At 43.9% G+C, this 21070-nt stretch overlaps 1 protein-coding gene and 1 long non-coding RNA gene across 5 annotated transcripts in view; one reads left to right on the plus strand and one right to left on the minus strand.

Moving 5' to 3' along the window:
* Positions 1-230: 230 nt before the first annotated feature.
* Positions 231-19948, minus strand: Gm35602. The gene is made up of 5 exons (XR_003955879.1): positions 19355-19948; positions 17369-17468; positions 9778-9918; positions 8891-9192; positions 231-729 (listed from the first exon to the last, which is right to left on the minus strand). It is a non-coding gene; the product is annotated as a predicted gene, 35602 (long non-coding RNA).
* The window catches only part of Rbm33 (RNA binding motif protein 33), a 102409-nt gene continuing 101035 nt past the window's right edge, over positions 19697-21070 (plus strand). For 2 of the 4 annotated variants that reach the window (XM_006535734.4, XM_006535735.4), the window contains exon 1: positions 19697-20271. In XM_006535734.4, the coding sequence (XP_006535797.1) occupies positions 20229-20271 (43 nt within the window). In that variant the 5' untranslated portion in view covers positions 19697-20228. The remainder of the gene's footprint in view (positions 20272-21070) is intronic. The other 2 variants (XM_006535733.4, NM_028234.1) reach the window with 2 other exon arrangements.

Raw genomic sequence — 21070 nt, forward strand, 5'->3', positions numbered from 1 at the left:
TAAGTAGACTTCATCTGAGCCTTAGACTCTCTTTGAAGGACAGTTACAAATATGAAGCTGGGTGTGCTGGCACACACCTTTAACCCCAGCACTCCATAGGCAGAGGTAGGGGGAATCTCTGAACTCAAGGCCAGCCTGATCTATAAAGCAAGTTCCAGGACAGCCAGAGTTACGAAGAGAAACTCTGTCTTGAAAAAAAAGCACACACATGAACATGTATGCACACACATGTGCACATACACAAACATACATGCACACACATACACACAAATAATATGAACAGATATGTCACCAACCGGAGAAAGTATTTTCAAAACACAACTTGAATCCATCATATTAAGAACATTCTAGAAACTTGGTAGGAGAAGAAAATTCGCCTATAAATGGGCAAACGGTTTGAACAGATGTCACAGATGTGACACAGATGTGTTAGAGGTAGGTGGAAGGTAGAGCGGGGAAAGACAGCGTGCTTAACTGCCGTTAGGGAAAGGGCCAGTTCAAGCTACCGTGAACGCCAACCGCTCCACGTCTGTCTCGGCCTAAGTCAGTTTTTGTTACCAGCCAATCTGAAAGTCCCACAAGCTGATGGGGATGGGGTATTTCTCATGAGCTATAGTGCCCGTGGGGGTGTGGCTTCACTATGAAGACCAGCAAGCAGTTCCTTGTGGGTGAACTCAGTTTCTCATGAAATGTCACTTCCCGGAAATGTCACTTCCAGCTGTCTGCTGTCTGCTGAAGAGAAACAAAAACATAGCTATGTCTGAGAATGTTTATAACACTTTCTTCTTCCTTCCTTCCTCCCTCCCTCCCTCCCTCCCTCCCTCCCTCCCTCCCTCCCTTCCTTCCTTCCTTCCTCCCTTCCTTCCTTCTTTTTTCCTTCCTGTTCTTCCCCTCCCCCTTTTGCTTCCTCTTTTTTTTTAAATTGGGTATTTATTTCATTTACATTTCCAATGCTATCCCAAAAGTCCCCCACACGCTCCCCATTGCTTCCTCTTTTTAAAAGACAGGGTCTCTCAATGTATTCCACACTGGTTTGGAATTTGCTTTGTAGCTCAGGCTGGCCTCAAACTCAAGCCAATCCTGTTTTAGCCTTCTGAGTGTTGAGGTGGCAGGCATGTGCTTCTGTGCCTTTTGTATAACATTTTCTTACTTGCAAAGCTGGAAACAGCCCCAACCACTGGGCGAGGTGATAGGGGTGAGCAGGCTTCATTGCTGCAGTGCGGTACTGCATGGTATCAAGAAAGGCAGGATACAGATACAAACCACAGTGGAGAAGTCCCAGATGCACTGGGCTGAGAAAGACCACATCGGGTATGATTGCATTTGTAAGACCTTCTAGAAATGGCAACAGAAAGACAAAGAGGGTCAGAAGGCATGATCGCTGGAGAAAAGGAAGTTATAAACTGATCCATGCCGGCTGAGGTAGAGCTGTATCCCTCTATGCTTTTTAACAGGACTTGGAGCCAAATTTAAATGAGGCTGGATCCATCTTTTATCTGAGTTTTCATGGCCATTGTAAAGATGAGAATGTTATGGAGATGGGGTGTGGACAGTTGTTCTGGATGCTACTGAAATGCCCCATTAGAACTGGCCAAATGAGGTGTTTTTATGCTGTCCCCCCTCCAAGACACTAATCCTAACTGCTGCTATGTGTGCCACAGTTGCTGGCAAAGCCGGTTTGTCTGACACTCCATGTGTTCCCCACTCCCAGCCTGACTCACATCTTGTCAATCATCAGAAGGCCCAGAGGGAGGCCCTGCCTCGTGCCCCCAGCCTGACTCATCCCTTGCTGTTTCTGCTGTTGTTATAAAATGAGGCACCTGGAATAGTTGTGATGTTGCATCAAGACACTGGCCCAAGTGACTGTGGACACAGTGCTGTGACTAAATGACACCAAGCACAAAGGATGCTGGATCGGCTAGCAGGGCTTTTCACAGCCAGATCTATGACACTTTGAACTTAAACCCTGAGAAGATAAAAATTTATAACCCACAGAATTGAAAAAAAGAAACCATAGTTCCATGTTGACAAAATGTGATATCTGGAGACAGGAATTAATGGACAAGAGAAAACCCGTCACAGTAGCATCCCAAGCCGTGAATAGGATCACAGCTTTGGGCAGCACTGTTTGATGCTTGTAATAAAACCCACAAATTCAGCCAGGAATCTCTAAGGATAAGGAACCTCCTTCATGTCACTCTGTCAGAAGCAGGACATTCTCATGGTCTCGGTGACCACGTGATCCACAGAATCCCCAGTGATCCTCAGAGATCCACAGGACATGTGTTACTCGGGGAGTGAGAACTTCTAGGTGAGAACTGGGCTGATGTCACTTCACTGTGGGATCCAAGCCACCATCCCTATGGTGCCCACCCCCGTGGTGATCAGTGAGGACACTCACACCCATTCTGTGGTGGCACTACTAGCCTAAAACTAGACCAAGCTGGATACATGGAGAAACATCCTGCCAAGTCCTCCGCCAGTGTTCTTTGAAGGAGGCAAGGGCACGGACCACTGAGCTGGATGCAGGACCCATCTTAGCTTAAGTAAGATGTGTAGACTTGACTTCTAAAGGCAGCTTGTGACCATAAGCCAGAAAAACACATGAATGTTCCCACGTTGGTGTATTCTCATTTTGTGATGACATCACAGTCTGCTTCATCCTCCCCCTTCTCTCCCCTCCCCTCTTCTCCCTCCTAATTTGGTTTTCTACTCATCTTTGTTTGACAATTTTGTTGATGTTGTTTCTTGTTCCCAGTGCTGCAAAAGCACTGCTTCATATCTTATGCATGTGTGTGACACTCAGGGTGACATGCTTGTATGGACATTACTCATTGGATGTAGCCAAGTCACTCCACAGTGGTTCCTCTGCAGTGTTTCCAGCACCAAGAACGTCCTCACTGGCACCAGTTGAACATCTCCTCTCTGACATGTGAAACGTGGTTGCTTTTACCTCTTTGTAGTGTGTGTCTCAGCAGCTCCTTATATTACCATCAGTCACTAAGTTTCCTCATCTGTAATCTGTTTTTTGTCTATTTTCCTGTTGGCCTATTTGTATGTTTTTAATAAGAAATTTGTAATATGCAGGGCATGAATCATTTGCTGAGTATGCTACAAGTATCTTTTCTTGGTTCGTGGCTTGTCATTTCACATTTAAAAATATGTATATGTGTTTGTCTTTGTGTGAATATAAGTGCAGGTGTCCACAGAAGCCAGAGGTGTCAGACCCTTGAGGGGCTGGAGTTACAGGGAGTTATGAGCCACACAGCGGTGGTGCTGGGAACCAGACCTTGGTTCCTCTGTGAGGGCAGTACATGCTCTTGGCCATGAGACATCTCTCCAGCTTCATGTTTTCACACTTCAAATGTCTGCAGATACAGACCAGTTTCTGTGTGTGCTTGTGTGGACGTGTGTGGGTACATGTGTAAGCCAGACAGAAAACATCAGGTCTCCAGTATCATTTCCCAGGAGCCATCCACTTTAATTTTTGAGATAGGGTTTCTCACTGAGACCTGGGACTCACCAAGTAGGCAAGACCCAGTGTCTGTCTGTTTCTTTCTCCTCAGTGCTGGGAATACAAGCACGTGCCACCATATGCAGCCTTTTTACGTTGGTTCTTTATACTTGCAGGGTAAGTACTTTACTGAGTGAGCTGTCTTTCGAGCCCTCTACCTCTGTTGATTTAGTCTATTGGATTGTTTTGTTTTAAAGAATAGCATGTATATCATGCTGGCGTCAAACCAAGGATGTCCTTGAGATTCTCCTCTTCTCATCTTCAAGTAGAGCATTGGGATTGCAGTTGTGCACTCTGATGCCATTTTACACAGCACTGAGGGTGGCACCTACAGCTTCACGAATGGTTCAAGCACCCTACAACCAACTGCACTACATCCCCGTTCAGTTTCACCTTCAAATGAACTCAGACAGTCCCTCCATCATCCATTATTCTCTCTGCCCTTGTCCTGTTTTTGCTTTGTTCGTTGGTTTCTGTTGTTGTTGTCTTAAATGTGCTTTTCTTTTGGGGCATGCATGCCCTTAATCACAGCATGTGGGGGGCAGAGGCTGGTGAATCCTGTGACTTTGAGGCCAGTCTGGTCTACGCACTGAGTTTCAGGACACCCAAGGCTATATAGTGAGACGTTTCAAAAGACTAAAATAAATTAAATTAAATTAAATTTTCTTTCTTCTTTCCTTCTTTCTTTCTTTCCTTCCTTTCTTCTTTCTTTCTTTCCTCCCCACCCCCCTTCCTTGACGTAGGGCCTCACTGTGTATCATTGGTTGGATGGGAATTGGCTATGTAGATGAAGATGGTCCCAAGCTTTCAGTAGTCCTTTTTTTCTTAGGTCCCCAAGTGCTGTGCCATTGCACTATGTTGGTTTTTATTTAATATATATTTTACAACTATCTATCTATCTATCTATCTATCTATCTATCTATCTATCTATTCATCTATTTATCTATTTTGTGTGTGATGTGGTCACAGGCACAGACAACTTGCTGTTGTGGTTGTCTTCTTCCACTTTGTAGGTCCAGGAGATAAAACTTAGGTTGTCAGTTTCAGTGGCAAGTGCCTTCACAAGCTAAGCTATTTCTTCCATCCCCACATCTTGATTTAAAATAACTCTTCCCTATCCACTGAATTGATATAATTCTACTAATAGGCAGCTGTTTATCAAGGCATTGATGTTTCCTCCCTAAGCTCCGAAGGTTAGCAGCAAGCTAACTTTGATGATCACAACAATACTTGCTAATTGTCTAAAGAGGCACACTGGCTCTTTTGAATAGCAAGGCAATTTCATAATTGTTTTTCAGTTCCTATCCTGGCAGTTTCTATTTGTTAACCATAACAACTTCAGTCTGAAAATATTCAATGGAAAATTCCATATGTCAGCATTCCTATGTTTTAAATTGCACACCATTCTTAAGTGACAGAATCTCTTGGGACAAGAGTCATTCCTTGTCTAACACATCCATGCACTGTACCAATGCCTGTCAATCACTTGGCCTCATCAGTTAAAAGTTGGCTGCTACGATGATGCCTTCATTCATCTTACCCTTATCTTAATAATAGCCTGAGGTGAAAACTTTTATTCAGCATATCCTTATAGTTGTTTCATTTCGTCCTTAGTTATTGGTGGTCATCTCTTACTTGCTGAGCTTACTAACTAAACTTTGTCATAGGAATCTATAGAGAAGAGTGTAAGACACAGAAGGACAGTTGCTCTTCTTTTCACTTACCCGCTGCTGTCAGAAAAGGAGAGGGCTACTGGATATATTATCTTCAATCATGAGGGATAGATCTTCAAATTACAATTTAAATATTGGCAAAGCAATAAACCAGCCAGATGTGGTGGTGCTTACCTGTAATCTTACAACTTGGGTGGTGGAGGCAGGAGAATCAGGAGTTCAAGGTCTTCCTCAATTACAGAGTTTGAGGCCAGCACGAGCTACATAAGACCCTGCCTTAAACAAAACAAAGCAAAGCAAAGCAAAACAAAACAAAACAAAACAAAATCGAAACCAAATAAACAACTCCAGCACTGCCCTTTGGTCTGGCTCATTCTATGCACACAGCTCTTCTTCTTCAGTCCTCCCATTGCCCACGCTGTTTGCTGATGTATCTGTGATGCCCATCTCTTCTGCCATGTTCAAACTCCTTCTAGGCAGAGATAACTCAAGCTGATTCAACATGCTGGGTATGCTGTGGAGAATGCTATAAATGGCAGCTGGCAAGTGGAATGCAAACAGTAGTTGGCAAATGCTTTTTTTGCACAGAGAGGGATGTTTGGACTTCATGCCATGGGCAAATATTTATCCATAGCTCAGAAGTCAGAAGTCCACCTTCCTTCCATTTCTGCTGGTGAAGGAAAGTGGCACTACTCAGGCATTTCCTTCCCAGCTTTACTCTGTGAGAAGATGGAGTCCACATTTGTGGAGTGGAAGGTCCTCACTAGATCCATGCCATCTCTGAAGACAGGCTCTGCAGATACTGGGAGTGGTGAAGACTGGATCCTACCCAGGGCTGCCCTAGTCCTTCCCATTTTTCAGCTGGACCTTTTGGCTCAAGACATAGCCTCCTAATTGTCACAAATTGGGTGGAGAATTAAGGAGCTAGCAATTACCTCGAAGAAGGGGCTAATATCTCTTCACACAGAGAGAGTGATAGTACAGTCACCACATAGAATGATACATAGTCACTGTAGTGGCTATTCCTGATTGTCAACTTGACTATATTTGAAATGAACTACAATCCAGAATTGGAAGGCTCACCAGTGACCCTTATCTGGAGGCTTGGAGATCCTTATCTGGATCTTGGTATGGAGATCTTGAGCCATAGTGGCTATGGATTCCAGAAGATTAAATCTCCGAGTTTAAGGAACATACCTTTAATCTGGGCTACACCTTTTCATCTGGGATTAAGGGTGTGGTGGAACATACCTTTAATTTGGGCTACACCTTCTGCTGGAGACAATATAAGGACATTGGAAGAAGGGAGTCTAGCTCTTGCTCTTGCTCCTTCGCCTGCTTGCTTCCTGAGACTGAGTAACTGCTAGATCCTTGGACTTCCATTCACAGCTGCGACTGAATCATTGTTGGGAATTGGGCTGCCGACTGTAAGTCATCAATAAATTCCTTTACTATCTAGAGACGATCCATAAGTTCTGTGACTCTAGAGAACCCTGACTAATACAGTCACCAAACAGGATGTGGGTCCTGGTTCAGATTATGGGGTCTTGGTTACAAGATGATAATAATCCCATTATTTCAGAACATATGGGGGTCATGTGTTTCTTCAATTCTTAAAACCTTTAACATTAGTTCTTCCTAAACTTTAGAAGCAACCCGAACTCAGCATACTCACTGGATAGCTAAGCAGCTACGATGATTAAGCAGCTTAGGAAACTCTAGGCACTTGTTCTAGACTTGTTAGATGACCTCTGTGAGGTCATTTAGTGATTCAGAGATTCTTGGGTATAAAGGGACCTCTCTCCACCCAGTTGTTTTTGATCACAGGATCGAGAGTGCCAGGTACTCATGGTCATCAAAGATGTAACTGGAGCAGTGGCTCCAGCTCACTGTCTTACCGGATAAATACTCAAGTTGCACTCTTATGGGACTAAGCTAAAACCCTGCAAGCCTCACTACACTAAGAGAGATTAAGGAAACGTGTGAGAAACTCTGAAAAGTAAGGAGAGTTCCCAAGAGAGAGCCACTGAGCTTCCCTGTCTAGGGGCTTTTATAGAGCCATGGGGAAGAAGGGAAGGAAGGTGTGCCCCTGTTCATCTCTGATTTGTGCTTTGTGAACTGTTGGCCTTGCTACCTCAGACCTGGCAGGTGTCTCAAGTCCTTTGTTCTTATAGCCACATGAAGTAGCTATAGTTGTTCTTTGTCGGCTTCTTGTCTGTAGGATAGTCTAGTCACTTTTCTGAGTAGGTGGAGGCCTCTTGTTAGAAACCATCTTTACTTAGAATTCAATCTGTTACAATGAGCTGCATTAGAAGCAGGGATATATAAAAGAGCAATGGTTAACACATGTTTCCTGGGTGTGGTGATTTCAATGAAAATGGCTCCCATAGGCTCATAGGGAATAGCACTATTAGGAGGTGTGGCCTTGTTTGAGTAGGTGTGGCTTTGTTGGAGGAAGTGTATGCCCAGTGTCTCTCTGTCTTCCTGCTGTGTGAGGATCCAGATGTACAACTGTCAGCTACCTCTCAAGCACCATGTGTACCTGTTATGCTGTGATTCTTCTTACCATGACAATAACAGACTAAACTTCTGGCCTGTAAGCCAGCTTTAATGAAATGCTTTCCTTTACAAGAGTTGCTGTGGTCATGGTGTCTCTTCACAGCAACAGAAAGCCTAACAGAAACACTGAGGCTGAGGGAGTGTCTCAATGAAAGCTTGTCAGCTACCCCATGGACACTGGCCTTGCTCCTTAGAGTTTCTGCCTGTTTCTGCTAAGGTCTGCTTGGTTATCTCATAGCCTTCTGCAAGTGTCTTTGCTTTTCTTCTCTAGTGTTCCTGGCTCCACCATTTTAACCCTAAGTTCCTTTTAAATCCAGGTGTCTATTCTCACTGTAATGTGTGAGCACATTGTGTTTTTTCACTGTGGGCTCTGTTCTCTGACTGCCTATTGACATTGGCTCCTGCCTCATCAGCACCATAAAAATACACCCAAGGAAAGATCAGGGATGACATGGGAGGTGGCCTTATTAACAAAAGGTAAAGCACAGCTTACATTTCTCTCTTGAGATAGGGTCTTAATCCACCAAGTCTGGCTCACTCTAACTTCTTAGTTGGTGTATTCAATGGCCAGGCTTATGTATCTGAGATACATAAGTTATGTATCTGAGATCTTCAAGTTATGGTTATTGGTTTGACGGTGCCAGTTTTTGAATGGAATGTAATGATTTTTTTTAAATCATTAGCTTCTTTCAATAAGAATGTTTCAGAACATGACCTTGCAGTTCACCAAGGACCCAGTTGTTTTGGTATCAGCCCAGATCTTCAGACAGATGCAAGGCTGCAATTCCTGAGTGAATCGAGGCATCCTCCCCCTGCCCCTTTTCTTCCTGTATGGATCCACTGCACAGCTACAAGCCTGGCTTGCCTCAGGGTCAGAAGAGACAACATTAGTGTTAATTCTAGTCAGTAATTTTTTACTGTTTTCTACAATAAAAAAAAAAATCAGATCCAAGACCACAAGGTTGAACGAACTAGTGTTATTATCCCTGGCACCTCTGTGGAACTTTATCTCTTGGATCTCCCATGAAAATGGCAAAGGGGGAATAGTAAATGCTTAGGAGATACGGCCAGGCTGTCCACAGTGCTCACAACATCTCCTCCAGATTAATATTCTGCTCTTTCTTGATAGAAAACAAAATCTTACCATAGTAGCATTAAATAATGTGTCATAGTACGTCACCACTGGCAGAAACTCCTTCCTGTTTCGTGATCAACACTTTTTCATTAGCATGCTTGCTGGTGCTTCCTTTCCCGGCATCTGGATGGGACTCTGGTGAAGTGTGCCAGAAGAAGTGGGGCAGGGCTCTGAAGAGGTGGCTCTGTGGTTAAGATTGCTTGCTGCTTTTGCAGAGGGCCCAGGTTCAGTTCCCGCCATCAGCACAGTGGCTCATAACTCTCTGACCAAGTTCCAGAGGATCCAGTGTTATCTTCTGGCCATCTTGGGAACTGTACATATGTGCACAGATGTACATGCAGCTTAAAAAGCCTATGCCCATATAGTAGAAATAAATAACTCTCTTTAAAAAAAGAACCAGAATTGCCATTTCTCTGTAATTAATTGACCCATCATCATACTCTGTCTGCTTCAGGAGCTATGAGCCTCAGGACATTGGGCTTATATCAGCTTTTCTAGTGGACAGAACTTAGCAGGTGGTGCAGAAGTGAGGGTGTCATTCCTGTGTGGGCCTCAGGTTCCACTTTTAAATGCAATTATTTAACTGATATGTTTTAGAAATCATATAGTTCACACAGAGTCTTTTTAGTCTTATCAGTACACATTAGGATGGTGTGGTTGTAGTGGCTTTATAATGACACATTCTTAATAATGAGGACAAACTAAGCTAAGGGAACAAAACAGCATAATAAGAGAATTTATTATGATGGAAAGTAATAACTGAGATGTAAAAAGGAAGATCGGTGGTGTTTCTACAGAACCAATGAGTGTGTGCGTGTGTGTGTGTGTGATCCTCCATCTCCTTACATACACGTGCCCCCAAGCTCAAGTAAAGGGATTTTATCAAATCAACTTACACAACTGGCTGGGTACTATAACAATAGCATTTTTGGAGTGGCTGAGAACCCCAATAGCATCTTCGTGCACAAAGTTGAATTCCTCAGAAGTCCAATCCATCTCTGAAGGAGGTTGTCTGGCACCAAGTTTCCATTGGAAATCTAGAAGAAGTGGAACATCGTGTCAACATCAGTAACAGGTGTGCTTGTGAGGGAGAATCCAGGCTCCTGAAACAATGTTTGTCCTCAAGCCTCGTTATATCTGGGCTATCCTCTGGAAGATGTTACCCACTCTGACGGCAGGTCTCTCCCTCAGTTAATACTCTCTGACCTGCCCCAAGGAATGCCTCCTAGGTGATTTCAAATCCTGTCAAGCTGTGACAGCAAGATGGCTCAAGATTGTCTTTCCTTGAGGCTTACAAGTTCTCTGAAGAGTAGTGTCTCTCAGGGTCAGCACCGTCTGTTTTGTTGTCTGTTCTTCATTCCTGCTGTGGTCTTTGTCATCTCCTCCACCTGCTTTTCATGTTAATTAAGTCATGTTAAGATTCTAGTTATGGGGGCTGGTGAGATGGCTCAGTGGGTAAGAGCACCCGACTGCTCTTCCGAAGGTCCAGAGTTCAAATCCCAGCAACCACATGGTGGCTCACAACCATCCCTAGCGAGATCTGACTCCCTCTTCTGGAGTGTCTGAAGACAGCTACAGTGTACTTACATATAATAAATAAATAAATCTTTAAAAAAAAAGATTCTAGTTATGCACAGCACCCTCCATTTATGTGGCACTCTGGCTTTGTGCATATTTTGACAAGCACTGTACCAACTGAGCTATGTCTTTGGCTCCTAACTAATATTATTGTTGTTGTTTTTGTTAGTAAAAGTCTTATTGTACAGCCCTAGCTAGCTTGAAGCTCATGGCCATTCTCCTGCCTCACACTTTCTAATGCTGGGATTATAAACTTGTGCCACCACAACTGGCTTTGTTGATGGATTCCTAATAACTCAACTTGTTATCAGTCTTTTTATTGGAAGGCCATTTACATTATGACTGCTAATAACCTGTTAATAGCCAGTCTCAACCACTATAATATTAATTCACTCTGATCTCTTGAATTCATCCTGTGAGCAACAGAAGACTGTTAGTAGAATTACTCTGCTCGCAGCCTCCTGACTTCTGTTTGCTGTTCACTCCGTGTTTTATACGAAACAGTTCCTGTCTGCAGCAAGAACAAAACTCCACTTTAGCTGAGACCTGACTTTGTGCAGGAATGCCACATTTGTGTTGCCTTCCCTGGCATTCATAAGCTCAGCTATTGTATTGGAGCTGCTTGTCCTCTACTTAAGTACTTCCTTCCGAGTCTCTTTCCAGGCTTGTGGTTGCAAACACTGTTTTTGTTTCTCAGAGTGTATTTTTGTTTTTGTTTTTGATTTTTTTGTTTTTTGTTTTGTGTGTGTGTCCCCTCATGATTGAAGAGAGCCCTGGGGATTTCTGATTTTCATCAAGAGCTCAAAAGAGCCTCTTTCTGTTCTAGTTTCTATTTTTGTTACTAAAAAGATCCTCTCTTAGCTTGTATATACTTAGTAGATGACCAAATTGTTCTCCCTAATTATTGAAAATTTGTTATTCTTAACTCTGTTGAGGAAGGATTCATATAGAACAAAATTTGTGCTTAAGTATATGTGATCAAGATTTCACTATGTAGCTCAGGCTAGCCTTGGACTTGAAATGCTCTTACCTTAGCCTCCTAAGTGCTGAGATTACAGTCACGCACGATCATGTCAGGCTGAACAAAGTGAACATTGTAATCATGATTGGATGAACTTGAGTTTTGTACGTACTTGTGACTGGAGACACAATAATATGTTTCGTGATGATGCCTCCTTCTTTATTCTTTTGCATCAGGCTTGCTTCCCTGCAACGACAGCAGCCAGAGCTCTGTTTGCTGTCACTATGGATGACTTGCCGTAGAATGACAAATAAGTGGGCACATGTGGATGTACTCTTTTGATATTTGGCTGCCTCGTTTGTAGCTATGAGCTCTGAGTATATTGCATGCATTAGTGGCTTGATCCTCTGACTGCTAAGTGACACTCCATTATGTATACATATCAGGGTTTGACGAAGCATTACTAGTGGATTGAAGCCATTGCACATGACAGTGTTGTTAATTGTCAAAAATATTTTCATTTCTCTTGGATAAAGTAAAGAATTGCTATGTCACAAAATAAGTCCTCTCTCCACCTTTCTGGAGATGGAACCTAGTGTTACACACATGCTAAGCAACTGCTCTACAACTGAACTGTGCATCTCTAGCAGGACATTTCTATTTTAAAAAAATGATAAACTCATTCCCAAAGTAGCTGTACTACTTTAAAATCTCCTCTAAAAATGCACGTGTTACAGTTAGCTACACCCTCAAAAAGCTTATTTTGTCTTTCTAGTTTTACATCCTTACAGAGTCATATTAGAATATAGCTGTGAAATTAATTGTGACAAAAGTATTTTAATCTGCTAATTGGACATAGACACCTTCTTTTGTGAGATGCCTGTTTATTTCTTTTTCTTTTTCTTTTTCTTTTTTTTAGGCAGGGCCTCTCTACATAGCCCTGGCTTTCCTTATCATCTCTATGTAGACCAAGCTGGCCTGAAATTCACAGAGAACCACCTGCTTCTGCCTCCTGAGTGCTGAGATGAAAGGTATGTACCTTCATGCCTGGCTCTGTTCCTTTTGTCCATTTGAAAGGAGTACATTGTGTTCTTGTAATTTACTTTCATGTCCTCCTCCTCCTCTTTTGTAATAAGATATAAAAAATGTGAGTATAGATGCCCGTAGAGGCCAGAAGAGGGTATCAAATATCCTGAAACTAGAGTCCCAGGCAGTTGTAAACCACCAACATAGGTGTTTCAAAACAAACTTGAGTTTGTGGAAGAGATGTGCTCATACCATTTAGCTTTCTTTCCAGCTGTTGGCTTCATTTTTTGTCTTAACATTTAAGTTCAGTGCTTTGTAGCATGTTCTTCAGTATGTGTGTGTGACACATATGTCTTCCTTTGTTTGGTTTGCCATCTTCTTTAGTTAATGGTGGCCTTTTCAGAGCAGATGTTTAAGTTTTTAGGAAACCTTACTTTTTAATTTTTGTCTATAGTTTACTTTCTATTTGTCTTAGTCAGGGTTTCTATTCCTGCACAAACATCATGACCAAGAAGCAGTTGGAGAGGAAAGGATTTATTCAGCTTACACTCCCACATTGCTGTTCATCACCAAGGAAGTCAGGACTGGAACTCAAGCAGGGCAGGAAGCAGGAGCTGATACAGAGGCCATGGAGAGATGCTCTTTACTGGCTTGCCTCCCCTGGCTTGCTCAGCCTGCTCTCTTATAGAACCCAAGACTACCAGCCCAGAGATGGTCCCACCTACAAGGGGCCTTTCCCCCTTGACCACTAATTGAGAAAATGCCTTACAGCTGGATCTCGTGGAGGCATTTCCACAAGTGAAGCTCTTTTCTCTGTGATAACTCCAGCCTGTGTCAAGTTGGCACAAAACTAGCCAGTACACTATCCCATTAAAAAAAAAAAAACTTTGTCAAGCCAAATACCACGAAGATTTGTTTTCTCCTAGAACAGTGGCTGTCAACCTTCCTAATGCTGCAACCTTTAATAATCATGTTGTGGTTCCCAGCATAAAATTATTTTTCTTCCTCTTTTATAACTGCAATTTTGCTACTGTTATGAATCATAATGTAAATATCTAATGATCTTAGGTGACCTCTATGAAAAGATCATTTGACCCCCTAAAGAGGTCATGATTCACACCTTGAGAACCTCTGTCCAAGAATATTACAGCATTGGTTTTCATGTACAGGGATATAATGCATAGGTTACTGATTCTTGTGTAGGGGTGTGGTCAGGTTTGAGAATTTTGGTTTCTTTAAAAACAAAGAAATGTTATATAGGAATATGTTTTTGTTCTAATAGCAGTTGTGGGACATGGGGCTGTTTAAGATTGTCCACAGCAGCTGACTAGATTTACCTCATGCTGTAGCGGGTGCATGATTTTGTCAGCTACATATAGTTTTTGCCATTGTATGATGTTTGGAATTCTGGGAATTGAAAGAGTATATAAATGCTAGAGCCTCAAGAGGGGCCGCTGCTCATCTTCCCCTTTTCAATCCCTTTCCTCTTCCCCTTCCCCTTCCCCTCCCCCCCCCCCGTCCCTGTTCCTGTTTCTGTCCCATCCCCTTCCCCTTCCCCTTCCCCTTCCCCTTCCTCTCTCTCTCTCTCTCTCTCTCTCTCTCTCTCTCTCTCTCTCTCTTCTCTCGCCTCTCCCCTCCCCCTGCTGCTGCTGGTTGTTGTTGTGGTTTGTCAAGTGGACATACACTGATAGTGAGGATCAAACTTGCCCCTAATCAGCAGAAAGTAGTCTAACAATATTAATGTCCCTTTCCCCTCTAGCCCTCTTATTTTCCTACCTAGTGTTGTGGGATTGGAAGCGTGTAATAGGTGTGGAGAAGGTTGGAAAAAAAAAAAAAAAGGAACCCATAAAGTAGCCAAGAGTCTGGGTACAGTGGGTGTAATAGTCAGTGTTCTCTAGAGTCACAGAACTTATGACCGTCTCTACATATTAAGGGAGTTTATTGTGATGACTTACAGTCTGTAGTCCAACTAACCCAACAATGGGCAGCCATGGATGGGAAGTCCAAGAATCTAGTAGTTGCTTAGTCCCATGAGGCTAGTTGTTTGAACTTGTCTTCTGTAGAAGTAGGTTCTAACAAATGTGCTGGCAAGTAAGTGCAAGCAGTTGAAGAGTGAGCCTTCCTTCTTCAAAAGTCCTTAAGGAGGCATCCAGAAGAAGGTGTGGCCCAGATTAAAGGTGTGTATCACCACTCCTGGATTCAGGAGTTCAATCATTATTTCTGAGTTGTATTCCATGACATAAACCTAGCAATTCATCCAGTCACCCACTGAAGGATAATCACAGATAAGCATTGACATGAAAATTATAAACACACAGGTTTTTCTGTGAACACACATCTTTAGTTCACTTGGGTAAATGCCTGATGGGTTATATAAAAAGTGTACTTTAAAATATTGTTGTGTGTGTATGCCCTGGCAGTGCATGAAGGACAGAGAATAAGCTGTGCAACTCAGTTATTCCTTTTGCTTCCTTCCTTCCTTCCTTCCTTTCTTCCTTCCTTCCTTCCTTCCTTCCTTCCTTCCTTCCTTCCTTCCTTCTTTCCTTCTTCCTTCCTTCCTTCCTCTCTTTCTACTCTGTGGGCTCTGGGAATTAAACTCAGGTTGTTCGGTTCAGTGCATTACCTGCTGGGCCATCTCACTGACCAGATACATGTACTTTTATTTTTTACAGAAACTGCTAAGCTTCCCCAAAGTGCCTGTACACATTTTGCACATGTATTAGGGTGGTTTATTTTGGATTCAGGTTTCAGGGGGTACAATTCATCCTGGTAGGGGAGAGCATCATGGTAGGAGTGGTTCAATGGAAGCATGCTGTACAACTTATTCATACCTTGACTGATTAGAAAGTAGAGAAGAGTCTGGATAAAGATGGGGTATAACCTTCAAAGGCCTTCCCTAGTGTCCCACTTCTGCCAACCAGTTTTCAACATTAAAGGTTCCACAGCCTTGAGAGAGCACCTTCAGATGGGAACGAGTGTTTAAACACATAGACCTATGGGGTACATTTCACATGCAAATCACAATACTAGTTTCTCTGTGCCCAGATGGTTCCCAATTCCTCTACTGGTACGCTGTATATGAAATGTGGGTTAGTTAGTTGGTAGTTATTTCCTTTGTCCACTCTTCCTGCTGCATTCTTGAATCAGGCCCACATGACTTCCAACTGAATTCATCAGTTTTTTGCACTTGACTTTCCCTTTCCTTTTTTCTTTGCTTTCTTGAGGCAGGGTTTAGCTGTGACTTCCTGGCTGGCCATGCACTTGAAGCAATCCTTCTTCCTCTGCTTCCCAAATGCTATTACAGGTGTGTGTTACTCTGCCCACATGCTCCATCTTTGACACTTGTTTAAAAAACACTTGTCGCCGGGCGTGGTGGCGCACGCCTTTAATCCCAGCACTCGGGAGGCAGAGGCAGGCGGATTTCTGAGTTCGAGGCCAGCCTGGTCTACAAAGTGAGTTCCAGGACAGCCAGGGCTATACAGAGAAACCCTGCCCCGAAAAAAAAAAAAATGTCTCCTTTTTGGTGGTGGGGATGAAGCCTCATACATGATAGACCAGGACTTTATCCTTGAGCCCCACCCCTAGGCCTTCTCCATTTGGTATTTGTTACTTACATGAGAGGAGAGTAGAGTGGGGTCCACTGATGGGTTAGGCATCCATATTAGGCAGGTAGTCCCTGAATCTTGTGGTTGGGCTTTATAGTATTCCTACTTCAGCTATTGTGCTGGACTGGCATGTGCTTCTTTCTGTCTGTATTTTTCTCTGTGCTCTTCCCACAGTAGAACTGGTTTTTCTCATTGCCCTGTGGCTTCAGTTTTTGCCCCCTCCCCCATGAAGATTTAGAATCTTCTCAGAAGGATGAAAAGGGAGATGTGTGTGGGTGAAATTCCTTAAGTGAAAATCAGCTAGCACAGTGATGGGCAGTCTCGAGATTCTCCCCACCTTTCATGAGTACATGGTACAGCTTATGGGGAAGCCTACTAGGGAGCCAGTGTTTCTTCTACTCTATGGCTAGGGGCTCTAAACTCACCATATTCCACACAGCACTTACAAGTTTATTAACCGTTTTGGTTGACTTGTATTCCAGTTCATATGGAGCTGGCTGTGTCTATTATAGGCAAGTGAATACCATTGACAAAGTCCTAACCCTTTAGAGGTGTCTTATCCCAGATTTCCAGCTACTTGGTTGCTTTGAAATCTTGATGTCTTGGATCAAGGGAATTGCACTTTTTCTCAGTTGTAAATTGGGAATAACAGTCTTCTGACCCATGTACATTTCTGACATAGAAAATGTGTGAGGGTATATACAAATGTGTAGGTGCACTCCAGAAAAGGGCATCAGATCCCATGGAGCTGGAGTTATAGGTGTTTGTGAGCTGCCTGACATGGGACTAGGACCCAAACACTGCTCCTCTGTGAATGCAGTATATGCTTTTTTTTTTTTAAAGTTTTATTTATTTATGTATAGGAGTACACTGTCGCTGCCTTCAGACACACCTGAAGAGGACATTGGATTCCATTACAGATGGTTGTGAGCCACCATGTGGTTGCTGGGAATTGAACTCATGACCTCTGGAAGAGCAGTCAGTGCTCTTAATGGATGAGCCATCCCTCCAGCCCCTCAGTATATGCTTTTAACCACTGAACCATCCATCTAACTCCATGTTTTGGTTGAATGCATTACTATGTGAATTCTGAGTAGGTATCCACCCTCCACCTTTATGTTTAGTATGCCAAAGCATTCTTACTTACCAACCACAACAATCAAAATCAAGCAGTTAACTGTCATATTCCACCTCTCTGATCCTGTGGCCTTCCTATTTTCACAATTGGCCCACTGATACATCTCCCTGGGAGAGCCATTTCAGTCATGGGCTGTACTTGGTGGCCATGACTCTTCTTTAGCCAGGAACTCCACCTACCTGTTTTTCCCAGACGTTCATAAATGTGATGCTTTTGAAGATTACAAACCCGCATAGAGCATTCTTCAGTAGAAGTTTCTCAACAATTAACTCAGATAGCCTTTTTAAAAAAAAAAAACAAAAAACATATGAAAGTCTATATTTGGGTCTATGATTCCAGAAGGAGAGTTCATAATGGAAGGAACGACATGACAGCATGCACCCGGGGCAGGCAGTGGAGATACTGTCTCTTCAACAAGAAAATGTGAATGTAGAAAGCGTCTCTCCCTGGAGAACTATTGATCACTGAATTCCATTTCTTTCTTGTTAGAAGATTTTACTTTCTCAATGCCATAGCTATGTTAGAGCATGAGATTTGAGTCAAGATGGATACAGAGTTGAAATCGTGATTCATTTGTTGAAAGTGCAGATCCAGAGACTTTTGATTAATTTAATCTTCACTTGCCCCACTTTTTAATTAGTAAAATGTACGGCCCTTATGGAGGCATAGAGTGTGGAGCAAATGATCATTCCATGACTTATAGACTGCCTGTGCTTCTAACTTGCTTTACTTTTTGTGCTTTCAGTCACTATTCCATTTTATTTATTTGTTTGTTTATTTATTTAAGCCAATAGAAAGTCTTTATTATAGCTGGTCAGTGACTACACTGGGTGTTAGGTAGACGTCTTTGATCTCCACAAAAGACATTGTTCTCCTACTTCATTCTGTAGGTACACAAGATTTTTATTCACTCATAATTGAAGTGTTAGTTAACTCAGGTGAAGTGTTTCAAATAGAAACTATTCTTTTGGAATATAGGATTCAAAAGCCAAGATTTGGGTGTTAGGTGTCAATGAAGGCACAGTGTGTCTCCAAGGCCACCTAGGTACTCACTGAGGGGAAGGTGCCTCCTTGGCTTAAAAGCTACTGACCTATAGAAGCCAGTGTATCTAATAGCTCTGAGAGTTCCTTTTTTTTCGAGACAGGGTTTCTCTGTATAGCCCTGGCTGTCCTGGAAATCACTTTGTAGACCAGGCTGGCCTTGAACTCAGAAATCTGCCTGCCTCTGCCTCCCGAGTGCTGGGATTAAAGGCGTGTGCCACCACGCCGGGCTGAGAGTTCATTCTTAAACCCTCACGTTTAGATAGTAACCTCAATTAGGAAAGCACAGAGGGCGAGGTTCCTGTGAGGTATTTAAGGGCTGAGCCGTGCTCTGAAACCATTTTCACCACAAGCGTTGCAGTTTGGTTTCCTGGTTGACACTGAGCCTTTAACAGGTTTCTAGAGGAAGTTAGAGAGCTGACTGAAGTGGTATGTAGTGATAAGGAAAAGGGGGTGATTAAATCTGTACTCACAGCAAGTGATCACATCTCTAAATACTAGGTGTTCCTACATACAGGTTAAATGTTTTTCTAGTGAATGTTTCAGTACAGAATGTTTAGAGTTTCCTGTCCTGGAGAATTTCAGTTTTAGGTGAAATTAAGAAAACTACTTTCTTAAGGTCATAGCTATGTTAGAACATGAGATTTGAGTCAAGGCAGACATAGAGTTGAAATCCTGACTCATTCGAAGTGGATATTCAGTGGCCTTTGAGCAATTTAATCTTCATTTGCTATAATTGAGATGCACGTCTTTTTTCATGTGTAATACGTTATAAAGTATTATGAAGTAATTTTATCATTGTACCTATTTTTGAGAGGTCTTTCTCAAGACCAGCACTGATATTATCTTGAAAATATTCTCAGTTGGGTAGTCCATCCTGAACAGTGTAAAAATTAGGAAAAGGTGACAAGGGGTTCAAGCAGTTTAGATATGAATTAATGTGCTTTCTGACAGAAATCTAGTTAGTCAGTGAGGCTCCATGCCAGGCTTACTTTTATTGGGCAATGACTTCATGACGATTTTTTAAAAAAGGAATTTTTTTTCCTTCTGTTTCTTAAATGAACATTATAAAGCAGGGATTTTAGGGATTTTTTTTTTTTTTTATGAGGAAAAATTTCAATCACCTAAAAGTTGAATTTCACAGCAGACATTCTTTTAGCTCCCTAAGACTTTCCGGGAATGTGGATGCCCGCGTCTGGAATTCTCACTGAGCGGCGACCAGCCTCCATGCCGGGCCTCTCCAAGGGCCCACCTGCGGGGCTCCTCCGCCTTCCCAGCTCGCTTTTGCCCGAAACCTCGTCCTCAAAGCCGCAGGCTTGGGGACTTGCTTTAGGATGCTCTGGAGTCCGTCTTTGAGGTCGTGGTACCTAGTGCCACCGCCACACACCTCCTCTCCTTTCCTAAGACCCTACGCGCGAGGCTTTCCGCCAGCTCGCGCGAACGCGAGTGCGCGTGCGTCGATGTAGCGTTCGCGCGCCTCAAGCTTGGGGGCGCGGTAGCCAGACTCGGCCGTTAGCGTCTCCGGCCGCGCTTCGGCTCCACTTGCCACGGCGGCTCAGCCGTCGTAAAGCGCAGCCGCGCCTACTGCTGCAAGGCGATTTATGTCGACTTTACGGCGTGTGGCCGTCCACACTCCTCCCGCCTGAAGCCTCGGCCTTCCAGCCCGGCCGAAACTGTGTCTGTGCGCTGCTCTTTCTAGCGCGCGCCGCCGGGCACTCGCTGGCGTTCAGGCACCCGGGACCTTAGGCGTCCGCCCGCCGCCGCCTGGCTCTTCCGCCCGCCTTGCTCCCGGCGTGCACCGCGGCGCGGCCATGTTGCCGTAGTGTTGTTTTCTTCCTGCGGAGGCGAGGGTCCGCTGCGGACCGCGACGCGCGGGCCTCGCCTCTGCTCGCTCGCGGGCGCCGGCCCTCGCCGCTCCCCCGCCTCCCCGGCCCGCACCAGAGCCGTCGGCCTGCCAGGAGCTCGGGGGACGGCTGAAGGCCGGGCCCGGGGACCACCATGGCGGCCGCCCTGGGCGCAGGCGGAGGAGCAGGCGCTGGAGGTACGTGGGCCGCGGCGGGGGCCGTAGACCGGGCACCCTTTATGTAGGGCCTTCGTGCTGCCCCGCCACAGACGGAGCCGCCCCGGGCTTGCCGCCGCCGTTCAGGCCGGGAGCGCGGAGCGTTAGGCCCGAGGCGGCGACGCGAGGTCGGCGGCGGCCCCGCGACGGGGTCGGGGGGCCCTGGCGACTTCCAGTCTTCTTGGAAGATGCGCCCTGGGCAGCGGCAAGCAGCCTACTCAGTGTAAAAAGAATTTTGCGGTTTATTAGGGTGCTTTAAATAAACCTATTATCATCTAAGGAAAACTTGTGTTTGGCAGTATGCTTGAAAGGGATGAAGACCGTGTACAAAGGGTTGGTTACTGAACCAGTTGTTTGAGTATTTTCATTTCGCAATCGTAAACGATATGGAAAGACTAGCCAGTTATAAGTAAAACCACGTTTTGTTGAACGAGGGTTTTTTTTTTTTTTTTTTTTTTTAAAGATGTGGAACAATAAAAAAAATGACGTTTCAGGACTTGGATAAAAGACCCTCACGGTAAAATGTGGACAACAAAAGCATTTGCCAGCTAGTTCTGGCTATAGACACTTGAACTATTCTACATATTCCAGAGGTGTTAGTGATGCTTACTTACAGATTGGGGGTTGGGGTGGGCATGTTAAACAACCCTGCTTAGGAGTTCTGACCTCAAAACAAAAAACCCAAACGGCAGAGACTACATCCAGAATGCCATTTCTGGCAGGATGTGGTATGGTATATGTCACTGCCAGCTTACATAGATGATTTTTTTTTTTTTAACAT

This window comes from Mus musculus, chromosome 5 (assembly GCF_000001635.26).
Source record: "Mus musculus strain C57BL/6J chromosome 5, GRCm38.p6 C57BL/6J".
In the NCBI taxonomy this organism is placed as follows: domain Eukaryota; kingdom Metazoa; phylum Chordata; class Mammalia; order Rodentia; family Muridae; genus Mus; species Mus musculus.